At 39.5% G+C, this 21244-nt stretch overlaps 1 protein-coding gene and 1 long non-coding RNA gene across 2 annotated transcripts in view; both read right to left on the bottom strand.

Moving 5' to 3' along the window:
- The window catches only part of ctnna2 (catenin (cadherin-associated protein), alpha 2), a 343745-nt gene that overhangs the window by 73403 nt on the left and 249098 nt on the right, over positions 1-21244 (bottom strand). Inside the window, exon 9 of the mRNA XM_055009627.1 lies at positions 10588-10740. Coding sequence (XP_054865602.1) covers positions 10588-10740 — 153 coding nt within the window. The remainder of the gene's footprint in view (positions 1-10587; positions 10741-21244) is intronic.
- Positions 15749-16730, bottom strand: LOC129348691 (uncharacterized). Its single transcript, XR_008601333.1, has 2 exons — positions 16087-16730; positions 15749-15972 (listed from the first exon to the last, which is right to left on the bottom strand). It is a non-coding gene; the product is annotated as an uncharacterized LOC129348691 (long non-coding RNA).

Raw genomic sequence — 21244 nt, 5'->3', positions numbered from 1 at the left:
CTAAAGGCACGCCCCCAGTTGGTATATAGTGCCTGTATTTGCATTATGCAAAACAACATGGGTTTGGCGTCACCGTCCCTGTTGATCTGTGACTCCATGCGCGTCCATCTCACAGCCGCTGTGAAAAACCAAGTGCAGCAAATGAACTCGGAGCTTGCTATCATTCCGGGAGGCTTGACGAAGGAACTCCAACCGCTGGACATCGGTGTAAACAGGGCGTTCAAAGTGAAGTTGCGAACGGCGTGGGAGCGATGGATGACAGATGGCGAACACAGTTTTACTAAGACTGGGAGGCAGCGCCGGGCGAGTTACGCCACAATTTGTGAATGGATTGCGGATGCTTGGGCTAACGTGTCTGCTTGCACTGTTGTTCGAGCTTTCGCAAAAGCCTGCATCATTTATGAGGAGCCGCACGGCAACGAGACTGACTCTGACAATGACGAGCGGGAACCTGGCGTGTTCCATGGAGAACTAGCCCAGCTGTTCATTTCGGATACAGAAGATGAGGACTTTGATGGATTTGTGAATGAGGATTGATCAAAAAACAACGTGAAAACATTGCTAAATACTTCAATAAAGTACAACTGAACTCAGTTTAGCTTCCGCTGCCTTGTTTAAAACACACGCTAGCATGCATGTTTTAAGCTAGTACAGGTATGTTTTACCTGCACGCGCTCTATAATCCGGTGCGCCTTATGTATGTGTTAAATACAGAAATAGCACCCGGAACTGAGACTGCGCCTTTTAATACGGTGCGCCTTATGGTCGCGAAAATACGGTAGGTTGATCAGGAAAACCCTGTTGCACACATATGACACAGACTCGACTCTCATTCGAGCATTGCAGAGATGTTTCAGTGACAAGCAGATGTAGAAGTGTCCTTCATAACACCATAGCTGTTCAGGAGAATGGCTTCAAGATGGAGTCAAGGTCAGAGGAAAATCTCATTCTGACATTAGAATAGTGATGGAGCGTGACGTCCTTTAGATGTCCAAGAATTGCTGGCACGTATACATTCTCACTGCAGTGGTAATAAAAGGAACTATGGTAACTTTAAAAGATTGGATATTCATCTTGTGTTTGAATTAGCCAGAGCACATCAGTGTGGGCACTTAATGGTGAGCTCAGTCTGCAGTACCAATGAAACAGGGAGATAGACGTAAGCTGAAATGAAGAACAGCAGTTATACATATGTACTGGATGGCATTGAAGGGAAAACAATTAGTTGAATGGGAAATAAATAGATAACACATATTTGCTGTGAATACACAAACACAGCAAGGTAGGGAAGAGAAGCAAGTAGTGGCCGATAACATGTTTTTTTTTTCTTTAGTATAAATATATATTTGGATTTTTTCTCACATTTACATTTGCAGCATCCTTATATTAGTGCATCCACATACATGCAAATGTATCAACATCAGCCCAACCTGTATATTAACTTACACATGACATGAAAACACTATGTGAACTCTTAACAAGACTAGATGGCTAAGGAGTAGAAATTCTTCAACATTGTTGTACAGATTTAGTTCAGTATTAAATGTGAAGCTTTACTAATTCTACTCTATGACCCTTTACAAAACTGTCAATAATTAAATATCCCACTTCTTGAATTGCAACGAAGACTACAGTCTCGCAAAGTATGGAAATTCTACAAAATTAAACAAATCATTTAAATCCTCATAAAGGTAATTTCTCAGAAAAAAATACATCCAGCACGTAATTGATGGCTGGTGTGACGCCTCTAGGCCAAATGGCCTCGGCTGAATTTGAAAATGCACTAATGTGGGGAATAGATGATTCAATAAATGACAAGTTACATAAAGAGTTATTGCTGTAGAAATGAAATTATCACTTTTGTTAAGCCTCAACACTAAAGCCTTACAAGAGTATATGTGAGTTCATTCAGAGACTGAGATGAGACATATTTTAGTAAAATGTTTTTTCTTTCACCAGTGCATTCATCTCAACTAATTCACAGAAACACCTGTAAAAGCAGACTCTTATTATCGAGAGGGTAGTTATTACACCTGTTGTCTCTTTCAAACTACAAAAAGCCTGCAAGCGAATACACACACACACACACACACACACACACACACACACACACACACACACACACACACACACACACACACACACACACACACACAATCACACGCACACGCAGCAAGCAAATGGTCTTCTTTTCTGACTTGGGGGAAAAAAAGTTAAAAATCTCTTTTCTATTATTGTCATTTGAAAAGGTTTACATGTAGCCATTCCTGCACAAAAAGTTTTTCAGCTGTTTAACTGGTGATAAATTCTTGACTGTTGAATTAATCCACTCCCTAGTCAGGTTTAAAGGATAATGATCAGATAGTGTGACCAGTACACTGACACTACTTTGATCGGTGACTATAAAAGGCCATGTTGAAGTGTAGCTTTATTCAAATTACATGGCGTACAGGTGACAATAGAAAGACGAGAACAGGCTATCTGCATGCTGGATGCTGGCATGCCATTTAAAGCCATAGTCAGATACTTGAATGTCCACAAATTCCACCACTTGTACTCGAAAAAAACTGTTTCAGACAGAATTATACAACAGACAATTTGCTAAATGATTTTCTAGATGGATTTATCCGACAACATGATCCTGTGCCCTAAAATGCTTAATGAAGACTCCTCGAAGTACTAATTTTGTAGTAGATTTGTAAATGTACAGCTTAACAACCTTTGGCAGGTTCATTGCACGAAAGATCAATATAACACGATCAACCTATGTTATATAACTTTTCGGTGCATGTAAGAGTTCAGTAAAGCCATAGAGTTCACACCAAAGGATGCTGTTCTCTCCTGCAGAAAACAGCGCTACTTACTAGGGTTTCTGACTTTACTGATCGATGTTTCCACGTAGTGCAGTTTTATAAAACGTGCCTATCATTGTCCTGAAAACAAAGACTGAGCAGCTGCTAGCAACCTGCCATTATTTCCTTGCTACAGCCATTTCTGCTAAATATACCCCCTTGTGCTTCTCTATATCTCGATTAAGAGATGTGGGGTTGTGGTATGTAACCAACTCATTTACATCGATCCACCTGGACAAACAGAGCAGACGGGGCTTTTCAGGCGGGGGGTGTTGAAGAGAAAGGAGGCTAAAACAAAGCATATTAGACAGAGGATAAGAACAAGAAGTGCTGCAATGTTCGGAAGGACAAAACTGAAGTGTGTTTGTTTTATAACACTAAAGCATGTAAACTAGTCTAGAGCAGGGTATGAGAACTTTGACTTCAGAGGACCCATTACATGTATTTAAGCCAATAATATACCCAGCATAGTAATTATTGCCTTCTTGTTGCTGGTCAACATGGTGTAATGAATATGATGTGATTAAGAGAACCCACAGGGTGAACTTGCCTCTTCAGTGAGGTGAGAAGAGAACAATGGTGAAGGCAGGTGAGATATTGCATACTGAAGAGTCAAATGAAACAGAATGAATTACAAACCAAGCAGGTATAAGGAGGGGCCATTCTTTACTTTTATACTGTTGATCATGTCTAAACGGCGTAAGACAGCTCCTCCCTGACATCAGGGAGATGACTGCAGTGACATTGATCGGTATGCTAATTACGCTAATACGTTAGAGGATCGCGATTGTGGCGGCCATGATGACTGTGTCTGTGATGGCACGAATAATGATGATGACAGCAATGACAATGATATTGCCGAGTATATGGGACAACCTTGAGTGTATTAGCTACATAGCCAGTATGGACTAGTAATGCACATGCTCACCCTGGCAAAAGTTACAAAAGTACAATTCTACTTTAAAGCTGTCTTATGGCTTCTGCTATATATTAGTCATTATGTGGTACGATGCACCTATTATGTGTACTATACTGGGAAAATGACCATGAATTAACAAAAGTTGGATGCTGAAGGGAAGGACAGATAGATATAAGTCTATTTTGGAGTTACAAAGTATCAACCTTTACAGATAAACTATAAAATGATTCACATTTTTAGATGACGAACACTCTTATAAAGCTGCAAAGCCGTGTTGCACATAAAATCATTTAGAATTTTTTTTATCTGCAGTGAAAACTTAATTCTCATTTCTCTTCTGAACAAAACCATTTATCATTTAAACATTAAATTTGATACTTCCTTTGTGGATCAATATTAAAAGAGAAAATACTCTAATGGGCTGACCCCCTGATTTCAGAAGCTTCTTTGATAAGTTTGCTTAAAATAATTTAATTCCTAATGTAAGACAGCTAAGTTCATGTCCAATCACACCGATGACTCATTTCAATCACCCGGGCAAAAGATCCTATAACTGCAGTTCTACAGTCACAGCTGGCGCACTCTAATAGAACTTTAGCACCTCATTATCTCATGAAACAGAAATTTGGGTGCATGTGTTGCTCCGCTGGTTACAGTATGATGAACACATTTCACCCTTGAGAGCACTGGGGTATCAACATGTCTCTTCCATTGGGTTTTCATTGACAGATAATGTCTTATCATGAAAAAAGGCTCTGGTCCTATACAGGAAAGAGGCTGTCACCAAGAAAATCAGCACACATTTTGATTATTTTGTAATGGAGCTATTGCCTCAACATAAGAATGTATTTTTTATTGTTAATGTTTTTACTGCTAATGTATGGTCAGGGAAAACAAGCAAGACAGTGGATCATATTATAAACCTCTTAGCACCTCTTAGCATCTTATTGCAAACTTTCCAGTCCAACTCCAAAACATGATCCAGTATAGCATGCGTGGGACATTTTGAAACAACATATGTCCACTGATTGCAGTTAACTTATTGGGATTTTCTTGTTCTCAGTCAGAACCAGACGTTTTGCTTCTGCAAATAGTTCAGCATTTAGTTTTGGCGTAAAGTCTAAGAGTGGTTCTAAATTAGGTTCAGGAACCCAAACCTAACTGTTCTGCTTTGGTGGCAAAAGCGTATCATGAATCAGCAAGGATTCATTAGAAAGTTCCATCTTTGGCAAGAGTTAATATGCTTGTTATATTTTCAAAAAATGCTTCACTCTCTTAGAGGCCTCTATTGGCTTAGGGAATGAAACCCATTTATTCCAAACTTCACTGTGACACTGATGATTTGTCAATATGTCATCCCAACTGAATGTTAACCAGGTAAATCAGAGAGGCGTGAAGGGACCAAGGGAATGTTCCATCTTGTTAACACAAGCCTACGTGTCCTGATTGACTCAAAGAAAACCTCTGTGCTATCCTAAAACCTTAAGACTCTTAAACCTCAAGGTTCTCATTTAGCCTCTCTGTCCTGGAAAAACAAGTCCAGTAGATAAAATCAGATTAACAGAGTGTTAGTAACTTTTTTTCCAGCAAATTTTTAGGAAGTTTCAGTTCATTGTTTTGCTGGACCACAACTTTACCGCTTTGGTTCACTCTCACCATTCTCACAGTGTATATTTTCTGCTGCAGCTGTTTTGAGCAACACACCTCTGAAAACTGACTGTACACTATCTGCTCAATAAAAGTGGCAGATATACATATTTGGCAACTAACTTTTGAACATAGTGCAGCTAATGAGGTAAAGAGGCAGGTGTTTTGTTGAAGAGTTGGAAGAGACGAAAAAACAGAGCTAACAGAGAAGGATTTTCAGATTTTGAACTGCCAGGTGATCACAAAGAGTACTTGAAGTGAATGCTGTTGCTTTGTGGAAAGTGCTGGATGTGGAAATGGCCCACTGCCAAATCAACTTAACAGGTAATGATATGTTGATGATGCTGGATTCACAGCGTGCTTTTACTGCCTCAAGCTATGCATTTCAACTGTTGTATATGCCCTGCTGAGAAATAATCTCAGTAAAGTGAAGGAAGTTAAACAAAGGAGCAAATGAGCCAATTAGGCACCTTGTTTAATTTAAATACAATACATTTTTTTGTTCCAATTTCCCTTTAATCTTTAAGTACATTAAAATATATATTCTTATTTGAATAAATGAAATAGCTCAGCACAAATAGCTGTTCATGGATTTATGTCTCCAAAATAGTTTCTGATTGCGCAGCTGATGACTTTGCTAAGACTGGGGTTAACACTCCATCTCCATAGCACACAAACAACTGTAGCATCTTCCCCTTTTCCCTCTGTGAAAAGAACAGAATTCATCTGCCTAAGATGTCCTTGGGTTAAATAAAGTTTTAACATCACTGGATGCAAAGGACAGATTTCGAGTGTAGCATCAGTCAGATCCTCTCTCATCAGCAAACAGTTGGGAGAGACCAAAAGGGCACACAAATCACTCACTCTCTCAGCCTATGTCAGTGGAAGTGGCAGTTCTGTTTTAAGTGACAGTATGCTAAGAGCTGCCCACATAAAGGGCTTTAAAGGCTCCTCTGAATGGACCTTGAGAACAAAAGGCAACTTCCACCAAAGGTCAGAAAAATTTATCTCAGGACTTTCCCCCAACCTCACGACAGAAGTGGATGAGAAATAAACAAAAACCTCCTGAAAACAAGAGATGGTCACTGTTCAAATTGCGCACAACAATTACAATGACAGATATATCTGCCTGTCTCTCAAGGTAACCAAACTTGATGATGGATGAGGAATGGATAATATTTCTGTTGCTGTGGACAAGAAGGACAAGATGGACATGGCAACTCGTGTTACCACAGCACCTTCCCAGGACACTCCAAGTGCCATAGTCCAAAAGACCACGAAAAACATAAAGAGCAGATGGGAAAATTTGTGTGACTCTTTAGTGTCCTTGTAATATCATAGACTTGGTCCACTGTTCCAGCATTTAAATGTGACTGAGTGTTAAAACTGGTCTGTTCTTCTGGCACCCCAACATAAGCTTTACTAAGTAAGCGAAACAGTGTGATAGCCTAATAATTGAAGTACACCCTCCAGTAACGGTTTTAAAAAATGGAAATTTAGGCATCCTCCACAGAGAGCACGAAGGTTTATGCACAGAAGTTTATAAAAGAGTTTCTTTTTACTGCCTGACAGCATTCCAATTTAAAGTAATCAATTATCCTGCCTTGCTCTTAACATCACGGACAAGGCTTGGCGTCCCCTTCCTGAGTCATGAAATGGCTGCCAGAACTTCCTTGAATCTGACTGTAAGGCCTTTAAAGTGGCCTCACTTAACTGCTTCCACACTTGAAAGCATGCTTATACACCCACAGAAATTGCAGTTATTTCTTATTCTGCTGCTTTAAAATCCCCTAGGCCAAACAAAACCAAAAACTGTTTCCTTTTAAGCTTTGTGTCTTCCTTGACCAGTTGATCACAACTAGAGAGTCCACAAAGGCAGAGCACTCAGAACTGCAGCTAACCTCTTGAGGAGTGGGTCAAAGTGGTCTGGTCATATGTAAGTATCTTATTCCTTTCACTGCCATGTAGTGATTTACCTAAAACAGTGTCTACACAAAAAGCATAGTGTGAGCAGTACTGTTACGGCCCTGGGCCTCTGCCTTCCTCCTCCTCTGCTGTGATTTGTCTTGTGAGCAGTTGATTGTCTTATATCTCCATGGTTTGTCCCGCCTGCAGCGAAGGAACTGAAGACTGATTGGTCCGAGAAAACGACCTCCGCCAATCCAGATGCCAGGTGGACTTCAAATGGCCTGGTCCTGCAGCATTCGGTGGCAGTTCGAGAGTTGAGCTGTCCGGTTAGGGACTGAGGAATATTCTTTGTGGTGCTTATTGTGTGTATGGGGAGATGAAGTGCTAGTAAGCAGAAATTCGGTGTGTTCACAAACATCAAAAATCCATTGTTAGTTTAGTTTAGGGGTGCTACTGCCCTATAGTTTGGTTAGGAGGTTCCCTTGTATTATCATTTGTTTTCCTTCAGTGGAGTAACAACAGCTTCTAAGTAAAGTTCGCTTTAGATTATGTTTTGTTCTTTTTTTTTTCTTTCAGTAGGACCCATCCTCATTTAATTCCCTCACCTTTTTGTATTTTATTGTCAACCTACTTTGACCAAAATAAATTACAGCCCTCCACTCTGTGAATCACCGTTGGTTTTGTTTTCTTTAGTTGCCATTCGACTACCCTAGACAGTCAGGTTGTAACAAGCACATTTAGCAGAGCAGCAACACTGACTGCTCTATCTATGTGTCTACCAAACACGTGTTGAGGTACAGCATAGAGTTTAGGTCAGCTGAGTTCTGAGCCTAATATACAAGGACTATAAAAGAAAAAAAGAAAAAAAATGGACTTGAAGCTAAAAATATGTTTAAAGTTGCACACAAGCAATTCTGCTACTTGTGTAGACAGTTGTAATGGTTAACAAAGAAGCCTATTATTTTGTCAGATGTCCGTGGACTCAAAACTGTGGCTGAAACACTGTCTTTGTATACATGGTGTAAGAGCTGCTGCTATATAATAAAACCAAGCTGCATCTTGTGTCTTATGTACCTTTTATGGTTGTACAGAGGTCAGTGTGCCCCAAGCATGTGTAAATAACATGAGCTTTAAACATATTCTGGCAGCAGGATTCTATATTAAATTTTTGCAAACCAAGCCAGAGATACAACAACCGGCAATTGCCAACACACATAGGTACATTATACAACAGAAGTGAGTATCTCTGGTGCAATATCACTTAAATGCCAACAGATTCAAAATTGTGTCAACTCTCAAAAATGTCATCATTTCTAAGTTGACATGTACGATTTTTCCTTTTGTGAACGATCAAAAACAAATCTTTAGAAATACTGTATTGAAAATATGGGCGCCAAAGTAGAAACTCAACAAACGTGAACACACTTGTGTTTGTTTACACACAACTTAGAAATTCTGAGATCACTAAAACACAACTGAGGACACGTGTGATTTCCAATTAGCCTGACTGCATAAACATTGTTATAATATGACCTGTGGATATCAAAAGTTTCTCAACTTTCAGCCAGTGGGCCAATCTGCATTACGGTTCCACATAAAAAAGCACTGTCAGAAGAATTGAAACCTCTGACTGTGAGACATCACTGTGACAGAAGATGATACAGGAAGATTGTTGACCAACTAAAAATCAGTCAAAACATAGTTGCAGCATAATCTGGGAGCATGAGTCATTGTACAACCACATAGAGTGACAGTGGCTGTCCTTCTAAAATCATCCCAGGGGACAATGCATTACTTGCAGAATGTAGCCCAGTGAAAAGACGGGTATGTACTTCACACTAGGACAGGGGTAATCAATGGAAATCTAAGTTTCTGTGACAACAAAGGCGCTAACAGTGAAGGACAGTGCATAAAATCCTCATACATCAACCTCCTTGACTGGCATTTAAGAAACCTCCTCCTGCTTTCTAAACTACAATATTAAAATATTTTGTCAAAAAGCCTGATGGATATTGAGAGCACATTCACTATGTTTGACAGGAACCTGGACAGGGCTACCTCAGTGAATGCATAGCCCTGACAGTGAAGACAGTGAAGCACAGTCTGATGAAGTCTGATGACATGGGGCTGCATGAGTGCAAAAGGTGTTCGGGGACATGACATTTAAAGATGGCATTGTAGATGACTGTAAATATATCGAAGTACTGGCTCCCAGTCTCTAGAAGCTTGGCAGAAAATGAACATTCCGGCCTAATATTAAAGCACAGTGCCAAAATGACACAAGGGTTTCTAAAGAGGCAAAAAAAAAAAAAAAAAAAAAAACCTGGCCAAGTATTTTGTCTGACTTGAACCCAATCTTTAAAATACACCAAACTATGGTGGGCAGGTGCATGTACACACACATTTTTCTTTGGCTGGTGCATTTAAAGCGCATAGACATTCTTGTCACGCTAAACAATGTAGTTTATTCATAGCAAAAACTAAACAAAAAAAAGAATATCCCTGTCACATGATATACAACATGCAGACAGTCTATCTGAAATATATGTAACTGAATCACCAAGTCAAAGATTCAGCTGCTATCCAGGACTGAGGTAGACCAGAGTAAACAATGCAACTGTCTTGTAAGGCTGAGCTTTGTGAACACAGGAGGAAAAGGGGACTGTCAGATGCAATATTCAACGTTTCTTCTGAGCTTTGCAAGGCAAGCTACATACCAAGCATGTTATTTCTAAAATGAAAATAAAAGTCAATGATGGGTGAGGATTCAGGTTGTGGTTTGCAGTGTTATTGTAGCCACATTTGTCTGCACATACAGTTAAGAAGAAGAGAATGTTTAGAAGCACAAAGTACCTTAATTCTTTTACTATATTGCAAATAATTTAATAACATTTCCCCACTGTCTGGGAGAAAAGCCATTTGTATGGCAGTCAAACACTGAAAGCAGGAATATGTATAAAGGAGCTAGACAGAGTTTCAGAAGATGTGTGTGTGTGTGTGAAATGGTGAAAAGAAAACTACATAAGAAGTTAATTACACATCTGCTTTCCTTTGTAATTTCTTTATATTTTTCCTGGACAATTTCAGTTGCTGTTTGTCAATATTCCAAGAACAATTGTTTTTGTTTTGTATAATTTACAAAAAATCACCATTACATTGGTCACATGTGCACATATCTTGGACAACTTCCTTTAAATTTCAGATCTGGAGAATAAGAATAAATGCATGTGTGTGTGCCCAAATGCATAATTCATGACTGACCTCCACCAGCTTGTTGGCATGTTCACGGAACACCTGGGCGTACTCCTTGACCTCCTTCTCATTTCCACTCTTAGCTGCTTCAATAAGCACCAGCAGAGGAACGTTGGTCTCTAGGAAAGAGTCTGAGATGTGGTCCATCACCGCCTTCCTCAACTAGAATACAGAGGGAGAGAGAGAGATGGAAAAGAGGTCATATTGTTAATAATGTTGCAGATGACTTGGCTGTATTATGATTACATATCACTTAGCACTGTAATGAATATGATGTAGTAGCATAATGGGGTGAAAGGACAGAGAGAGAAGGGCAATACAAGAAGAAGAGTGAAAAAGAGGAGGAGAACTCTCAATGGGCAGCAGTGTAAATTGCTTGTAACATGTCATTTTTCCCACAAGGCCTTTTACTGGGGCAGACATTGCGACTTACATCTTTGTTTATGGAATCATTTTGTACCAAACTGGCAAGGGACTGGTTGTTTTATAAGACAGTAAATGGACCCTGATCTTACACACTGGGATATCTGATGAGATGCCAGAGGTAACAGTATAGAAACCACTACAGACAGGTCTTTTATCTTACAAAAAGAGGGAGTTATTCACCAGAGACCAGCACTAAGACAGACAAGAACAGACTATAGGGGAAAAAGTAGATTTACACATGTGGCACATCTGCTTTCAGGCTACATTTGGCCTCAGAGCCTTTATCATTAGTTATTTAATTATTTTTTTTTCCCAACATCTGCCCAATAAAAATACTGCTCATAGTTGGTACTGCTCCATTATTACAAGACCACAGTCTACATGCTATTATTAGCACAGTTATTTCAAGTTTAATACACTGTTTTAATAGAGTATTGTTTTTTTGTGTTGTCATAACTGCAACAGCAATAGAACAGTAATAAAAATGAGAAAAATAACAAAATAGAAAACATAATATTGTCAGTGGTACGTCAAAGCACTTCATTAATTTCTTTACAGACAGTTATGAGCAACGCAAGGTTTGTAATCAAACACAATTAATATAAACCACAGTAGAATAAACTGTATGGACATCAACCACAGGCAGCTTATACAGTATGGAGGACTAAAAGTGCCAAAATTAAATAAATAAATACATCATTAAATAATTAATTAAATATGTCATTAATTAATTAAAATTGGAATTAAATATTTCATTAATTAATTAAAATTGGAATTAAATATGTCATTAATTAATTAAAATTGGAATTAAATACTTAAATGTGTTATTAAATAAATATATCATTAAATAATTAAATATGTCATTAATTAGTTAAAATTGGAATTAAATATGTCATTAATTAATTAAAATTGGAATTAAATACATAAATGTGTTATTAAATATGTCATTAATTTATTAAAATAACAATTATTTTAAGTAAAAAACATATTTCATTATTTCACGATTTAATTAATTATTTCATGGTCCTTGTGTTGCAGTGGATCATGAATTAATTTTATCTGTCAACCTCGCCCGTCAAAGTCCATGGGCGGGACTAACGTGAATCTAGTCTAATCCACTGCTTTTGTCTGCCTTGAAACCGGAAGTAGAAGTCTTTCTAAACATGGAGGCAGTGTAGAGGGAGAGTCGCTGTGAACTTTCTAGAGAGTTGGTGAGAGATATTTTAGACCTTGCAGAGTATGTGGAAGCAGGACCTGCTGACCGCGAGCATGTAGCGTGTAAAGCAGAGGAATTTATTGAAGTTGTTGAAGTTATTTCCGCACTTTCCGACCAAGATGTTGACCGTAGAGTGACTGCAAATTTAGAGGAAGTACTCCGCCGGTTTTCTGGTACCAGGGTGCAACAGGAGCACACACAGGGACCAGGGCGTTTGGCATACCGAGGGAAGTTCTGGAACATCACGTTCTTTGTGGATTACCAGCCTGTCAAATTGCAGCGATGCTCGGAGTGTCGAGCGCTTTTCCTTTAGGACCTACTCGGCGCGGCACGGCTCCGCTCGTCTTTGTTTAGCCGCGATTCCACAAGCATCTACTCGGCACGGTACGGCTCGTCTCATCTTTGTTAGCGAGCGTTTCCATACGGACTAATTTTCAGCACCTTCTCGGCTGAGGTTCCCAGCGAGCTGAGATGAGCCGATAATGTGGCGTTTACATAGTGCAGGCCACTGATTGGACAGGGAGTGACGACACAGAGCAACTTCAGCACGAAAACAAAATCCTGCATTAAAAAATGACTGTAAACAGCGACGGTGTGCATTGCTCTTCACGAAACTCTCTGTTCTTCATAATTTTAATGTGACAGCCAGACCTGTACCGTGGGTGAATGAAGAGGTCGAGACTTTGTCTTTGGTGGTGGACCAAAGAATACAGAGAGAGCTGGACGGAGAAAGTTTATCAGGAGGTCTCTGAGCGGATGGCCGCTCACATATACAGTAGACTGTATATAAAGAGGACAGAAGCAGTGTAGGGAGAAGCTGAAAAAGCTCAAAAGTGACTATCGGTCCACCCAGGACCACAACGGCCGGCGTGGGTCAACCAGGAAGTGTTGGAAGAGGTTTAATGGAAGCTATTTACTGGCACCGCACCGGCGAGCAACAGGAGGGAGACTCAGCCGCTGCATTGTTGGAGACGTTCGAGGACGGTGAGTGTTTTGTGACTTCAAGAAACTTATACATCATTTATTCCATTGGTGGCAAGCTTCTTTTAAGCAAACAAGTATTTTTAGAAAGTAACGTCGTTGTCTCCTGTAGCAGACAATAAGATAGCTAGTTAGCCATCGGCGCTAACTCCGTGCTCTGCTTGTATTTCGTGCTGCTGTTTCTAACGTTTAGCTCTCAGAAGCTAATACTTCAGTCAGCATGCCGTGTTTTTCTTGTACTTAGAGTGAGTGTTTATTTCTGTTCAAGAATCCCTTTCCACATGCGAAGCCTACTCCACCTCCGTCGCGGAGCCCCCGGCTGCCCTGTCTCCTCTCCACCACCAGCAGCAGCTCCTCTCCAGCACCAGCTTCGACACCGACCCTGTCAACAGCAACGTCTTATCACCGGTAAGACACGGTAAACAGAGAGCATGGTTGATTTTCGCATTATTATTATTACTACAGGTGTAAATGCCTGCAAGCATGATCAGAACAGTGAGACCAACGACCAAGAATTGAGGCAGGTGTAAATGCAAACTGTGCAGCATGCCAGCTCAGGAACGCCTGATGAAAGCTACATGTAGCTGCAGTGACACATAAACAGAACACATTCAGCTGCATTTATTTTCCATTGACTTAACAAGTAAGTCACTCTAATTAATTTACGTTCTGGTGCAGTGTAGTATTGCAACCATTCTTCTTATAGTCACTAGGTAGCTGTGAAACTGAATGAAAATATACATAAAAATGAGAAAACACAGCTCTTCTTAGCAACTCCAAAATGTGCACAGGATGAAGTGAAGTTCACACCACGTCGTTTTTGTTTGTGGTGGAGGAGTTACTGCTTGTGCTTTGGTTAAAGCAAAGAGTGCCAGAAGTTTATTAAAGTATCAAAGACATGATCATGATTGAAAATGGATGGACGGGTGGCTAAACACATCACATCATAGCTGTGGAGTCCTTCCAGCTCCTGGGGACTACAATCTCTCAGGACCTCCTGAAAAAGGCTCAGCAGAGGATGTATTTCCTACAACAGCTGAGGAGACATGGCCTGCCACATGAGCTGTTGATCCAGTTCTACACTGCAGTCATACAATCTGTCCTGTGCACCTCTGGATCAACCACACAGCAGGACAGAAACAGACTACAGCCCATAGTACGGACTGCAGAAAACATCATCAGAGACCCCACTCACCCTGGACATTTGGACTACAGAGCCCTGTACACAAAAATCACCACTACTGTGTTTATAGCAATTACCATTTTGCTAATGTGTTCATACATTCCAGTCTAGCTGTACATTTATGTTTATATTGTGTTCTATTTTACTATTTCTTTTTCCTCCCTGTTCCTCTTTCTATTGTTTATTTTTTATTATTCTCTTCCATATTCCTAGGATGACACCAACAGCCGAAACCAAATTCCGTGTATATTGTGTACTTACTTGGCCATTAAAGCTGACTCTGATCACTTTTCTGTCTTTGGTCTAGGCAAGAGGAAAGGGGGCCACAGAAAACTGGACCTTCCTAGCGTACTTGTGGAGATGCAGGCTGAGGAGGAGTGGAGTCATGCCCAGCATGATGAGAACATCTGGTTGCTCCTCAGCGAGGCAAGAGAGAATGAAGCGGCCTTGCAGCGGGAGGAGATGGCCCAGAATACTGCCTTCAACCAGTCATTCCTGGGTGTGCTGGGGTAGCTGGGTAGGCAGTGGGCAGCCGGCGAGTGTGAGCGAGTCCACCTCCCATAGACTTGAGATTTACAAGTGCTGGTCATATAATTAGAATATCATGAAAAAGCTCGTCTTTTGGACAACTGTCAGGTCAGCAGTCTTCCCCATGATTGTGTAGCCTACAGAACTAGGCTGAGAGACCATATAAAGGCCTTTGCAGGTGTTTTGAGTTAATTAGCTGATTAGAGGTGTCTTCAATATTGAACCTTTCTACAATATTCTAATTTTCAGAGATACCAAATTTGAGATTTTTGTTAGTATTCAGGTATAATCATCAAAGTTAAGAGAAATAAACATTTGAAATATATCAGTCTGTGTAATGAATGAGTATAATATACAAGTTTCACTTTTTGAATGGAATTACTGAAATAATGAACAACTTTTTTCATGATATTCTAATTATATGACCAGCACCTGTAGTTGTATATAGTTTTACTTTTAGTCCTCCACTGTAGGAGAGGCCCACCACAGTTTGTACTTTGCACATTGTAAATAGTTTTGATTTTGCTGCTGACTAATAAACTATTTTGTGACTTATGTGACTGCATCATAACTTCTCATTTTGTCTGTTAAGACACTGGTAGAAAAAGAGTCAACAGTCTGAACCAAACAATTCTATATTCCCTAATAATGTATTTGTGTTTAATGGGATTTAACATGTTTTAACACAAACTCCTTTATGGTTCATAATTCTGGTGACTGAATTACACCAAAGCAATACTGATTTATCAAACTGGAATTTTCTTAAAACAGCTGTTTTAATGTTTTGGCGTTTAATTTTTTATTTAATCTTGCTAACCTTCACAAACAAACAATAGTATAGACACATCTACAAAAGTTTATTGTCAGAATTGCATTAAAGAAAACAATAGCGGTCCGGGGACCGAAAAACAGAAGTATAACAAGAAGAATAACTTTGCATGACACGTAGTGCATCAGTGCATCCTGTACATCTCTGTCCTCCTCCTCTACACCTTGTGCCACTGCAGGCTCATGTGCTGCTGCTTCAGGTAAATCCCATGAAGTCTCATCAGAGAGCCATCTGAAACACATACACAGCATACATATTTTAATACCTAATAGCGACAAACTGCAGCCATTACAGGGTCGTTCACAGGACTGATACACGATAGCTAGCGAACTAGCATTAGCTTACCCTCATATGTCGTCTAGTTCATATCCTCTTGTCTTCGGCTTGATACTGCTGCATCGCCTCCCAAACTCTCCTGTGTGTCTCCTCAGTGTTTCGACTCGTCGCTCTCAGCTTTCTCCGACTCTTCTATTACTCTGAATCTGACAGAAAGCCACAGACCGAGCAGCAGGCGTACTATCGCCTCCATGTACATTGTTGCATTGCGTTTGTGTCGCACAGAAATGACGGTAAGGGACTTTCGGGCCACCGTGCTATGACGACTCCACCCACGATGAGGTGGTTCTCAATGTAATGGAAAAACAACTAAACCGAGACGAGCCGTGGCGCGCCGAGTAGACGCTAAAGGATACGCTAAAGGAAAATTTGTCTTGCACCGCATGTATCAACATTTGGGAAAGAGGACCGAGTCTTTAGCGGTTGCTAATAAAGTTTTGTTTTATTGAGTATCCAAACCAACGTAGAGGTGAATAGCGCCACCCAGTGTATCGGAATGTGTTCACAAGCTCTGCGTCAATCCATTATCTGGAATCGATTTGCCTTGACTTGATGTGCAGGGTAACCAATCAGGTGTTAGGATCCGCCCACCGACTTTGACGGGCGAGGTTGACAGATAAAATTAATTCATGATCCACTGCAACACAAGGACCATGAAATAATTAATTAAATCGTGAAATAATGAAATATGTTTTTTACTTAAAATAATTGTTATTTTAATAAATTAATGACATATTTAATAACACATTTATGTATTTAATTCCAATTTTAATTAATTAATGACATATTTAATTCCAATTTTAACTAATTAATGACATATTTAATTATTTAATGATATATTTATTTAATAACACATTTAAGTATTTAATTCCAATTTTAATTAATTAATGACATATTTAATTCCAATTTTAATTAATTAATGAAATATTTAATTCCAATTTTAATTAATTAATGAAATATTTAATTCCAATTTTAATTAATTAATGACATATTTAATTAATTATTTAATGATGTATTTATTTATTTAATTTTGGCACTTTTAGTCCTCCATAATACAGACACCTGTTCTGCTCCATTCAGTTATCTCTTCTCTACACAGAGAAATGATGACATTAAAGTGAAACCTGTTTAATTAACAACTAGGATGATAGAGATTTGTTTGAATTTTCAAGTCATCTTATATAATTAGACGTAAAGCAAACACTGTGATCATGGCCCTACAGTGCAAGAACGTGTAAAGAAGACTAATAGGTGTGACTGACACAAGTAAGTTCATTTAACAAAAAAAAAAATCATATGTATGTCTGTCATGTGCATTAAATCACCTCAAGCAATTGCAAACTTAATTGCTAGTCCATAGAAAAGAGGACAATGAAGACTTATGACTTTCTAATGGCAGATAATCAGTCACCCCTGCCACTGGAAACAGGCTACATTTGGCATGTTTTGTTGAGATGACAGATCTGTAAATGCATGTATACATTCTGAAACCTGCACTCTCTGTATGCACACCTTTATCCAGAACCTTATACAAGTGAATTACTGATTTGAAGAGATGCATGCGGGATACAATGCAAGACCAAAACATAATGCTTTTCCTCCAAAGGCTGATAAACCTTGACATTTGTGAACTGTGAACAGTGCATCTTTTTCATGCAGCAGAGGACAGCTCTGCATCAATGCAATTGTGTAACCTTGCCATCCTGTCGCCTGGTGGGAAGGGTGAGCGAGCAGAGCAGATACAAATCTTGCATTGCCAGAACTATCTTCACACTATGTTACTGCTGTTGCAGCATATGAGAAAGTTGTGGCAGAACACACTCTTATTCTGGGACAGGTGAAAAGATCTGGGCTGTTAGTAGACCTTATCTGAGATTAGCTTACCAATGCACTCACTGCACTGGAGGAGAATGAACCACTTTGTCATAGAGGTGCATTTAATTAATTTCTAAAGTTTTGTATCTCCACACAAAATGTAAAATTTCATACATGATGTATGTAACGTCCATCTTATCTTTTTTATGATTATTTTCATTATAACACTGACTAGTAAACTGCATTCATTTCTAGGTAACTAGTGGCAATTTCAGCATGCCATGACTACAGTACGTCTAGTTGAGAATCAATAGTTGCTTTTGTTTGTCTATTTTCTGAATTTCCCTATCTATCTATGTGTCTATCTATGCATCTATCTATCTATCTATCTATCTATCTATCTATCTATCTATCTATCTATCTATCTATCTATCTATCTATCTATCTATCTATCTATCTATCTATCTATTTATCTATCTATCTTTTCAATATTAGAATTCAGTCCATGATAATTGAGACTTTGACAATTGCTGTTTGACAAAATTGTGAAATGGCAGATCAGAGAGCAGCAAAATGTAGTAACCAACTAAGTAACATACGTGCAGAGTACGATAGCATCAGCTTTATATCTCTATGAAACAAATCTGAAATATCACATTTACATGATGTCAAAATCGATAAACATTACTGTGACATGAGTGACGTGAGTGCTGAGCAAAAGTACAAGGAAAAAGAAATGTGTTGCTATCTATTATGTACCATCTATCATTTCACTTCTGATGTACATCACTTGTGCATTAAAGCCAACAGTGGAATAATCTCCTCTCTGTGTTCAATGTATCCTGATCGTGCTCAGTGAAATGGCTTTCACTGAGCACTATTGTTTACAGAAAACTTCTTACGGTGACTTGCTTTAGACTTTCTACATTATCTCTGTCAGGCATGGTTTTGCTTGAATCCAATATTAACCAACCAGAGTTGAATGTTGAGTTAAAAAATAAGGATTTGAAAAAGAAAAGAAATGCAGTTTACATGGCTGAACTGAACTTTTGGAAACTGGACAGAAACAATCTTGTAAGTTACAAGCTGTTATTGTTGAGGAGAAACCACTCAGTGCCGGCACATGTAGGCGCACATGCATTGGATGCTTACGAAGGTGTATGAGGCATTACGTTACTCATGAATGCCAGACAGTGAAACTGATTCTGATGGTGGGTTTGAGTGAAGAAATGATACAGATGAGAGATTTCCCAAGTTGCAGTCTCTCCTGCACCATCAGCATTATAATGCCCACACACCACTCCCACAGAAATCCATCTTCAATTTTTCAGATCTCACTTCCCTCCATGCTCCACCCCCACCGTCTCTGCTCTAACACTCCTTCTGTATTTCACTAACACTTAAAGGAAATAGACCTGGAATTCCAATAGATAGCAAAGGCTCCCCTCATTACAAGTTAGTGGAGAAGCTATTTGTCTCCCTAGTCGAGCCATGCCACAGCTCCGAAAGCAACGCATTTTTGTTTTACATATTAATATTTGTGACTTCTTGAGGAATGTTATGGGCGGTGGCATTATATTTGAGTTTCATGCGCTGCCATATATTTTATTTTTTCTGAATTCTATTGGCATGCTGGCAGAAAGTATGCAGGCTGAGGATAAATGTTCCAAAATTAAAGGCAGCAGTGAGCCAAGACTACGGTCATGATAAATAGGCAGAAAGACAGAAAAATATACTATAAGGTCAAATGTATGTGAACAAGATGGGACTGTTTTTATGATTTCAGCCAGACCACTAAATGTCACTGATAGTAGACCACAGTTGTAAGGCTTTTCGACTTTAACAGCAATTTGCATCTGATGCACAAGATACAGTGATTTTAGTGACAGTCAGGGGTGGACACTTTGAGGTTTGAATACTAACAATGTCTATAAGAACAAAGAGTGGTACAACCCCACTGGGCACCTCCAGGATGCATTCGAAAATCAATTGCTAATCAGGCCTTATTGTCTAACAGTGGCCGACCTCACTAATACATCTGTGGTTGAATGCAAGCATAGTGCTGCAGTGAGGCTCTCTAAAAGATTGGAGGATGATATAATATCATATTGGAACATGATTTTGGAATGAGACGTTTCAACAACAACCATAAACTGAGGTTCAGGTATCTTACAATAGGCGCATGATTAAATGTCAGTGTTATATTGGACACTAGATGTTTAGCAGAGGGCTGCACAGTGGCTTAGTGGTTAGCACTTTCGCCTTGCAGCTGGAAGATCACACGCCCTCCTGGGATCTTTCTGCATGGAGTTTGCATGTTCTCCCTGTGCATGCGTGGGTTTTCTCCAGGTTCTCCGGCTTCCTCCCACACTCCAAAAACATTCTGAGGTTAATTGGTAACTCTAAATTGTACGTAGGTGTGAATGCGAGTGTGATTGTCTGTCAGTATATGTAGCCTTGTGATAGGTTGGTGACCTGTCCAGGGTGTCCCCTACCTTCACCCTGAGTCAGCTATGATAGGCTCCAACCCCCACCCCCGCAACCCCAATGAGGATTAGGTGGTGTATAGATAATGGATGGATGTTTAGCAGAACTGTGGAAGCATTTGAAAAATCCTTTTTAAATGTGTCATCTTTAAACACTAATTCTGGTAGTGGATTGCCTTTATTTGACAGTTGACAGGCTGGAAACAAAGGCAGCGAGAGAGTGACACAAGTGTGTGTGGAAATCACACTGTGGACATTGCGGTACGAGGCTTAACATTACAGAGAAAGAACTCCTGCTGCGTTTTTCAGTTGTCTGTCTCAAGCGTGTGTGATGGATCAGATATGCTTCCATAAATCTGCGTCAAAGCATATTTTATGACTGAAGTCTTTTTTCCCTGCATTTTGCATTTGTAACTGCAGTGTTAATGTCTTGGGCCAAGAGTGTTTCCGATACACCGGTGACCTACAGCTCAATACTGTGCCTGAACACCTGAATGTGTAGAGACAGAAGGCTCACGCTGCACCTTCTGTGCAGACACGTGCTCAGCTACCATCTCTAAATATTTCTATGCCTCTCATTAGCCACTTCTGAAGTAGTCTATTTCAAAGCGCTTGAATAAATTAAGGAACGATTAAATCTGTGTTTGAGCTGCTTAATGGACTTTTTTTGAAATGTGGAAAATTATAAATACCCGTGCCAAAATGTTTGCTGCTAACACCTTTACTATACAGGCATTTTGCTAATTTGTCAAATGATGTGAGTACACCTCCTCCTCTTATCTCTTCATCCTGCCTTTTCACAAGTTTAATTTTTTCTCTCTTACCATCAGGAGACACATTTTTCAGTTTCACCTGATACTAAAGCA

This window comes from Amphiprion ocellaris, chromosome 4 (assembly GCF_022539595.1).
Source record: "Amphiprion ocellaris isolate individual 3 ecotype Okinawa chromosome 4, ASM2253959v1, whole genome shotgun sequence".
NCBI lineage: Eukaryota > Metazoa > Chordata > Actinopteri > Pomacentridae > Amphiprion > Amphiprion ocellaris.
Note: the sequence above shows the minus strand (reverse complement) of the source record. Positions and strands in the feature narration are given on the sequence as shown.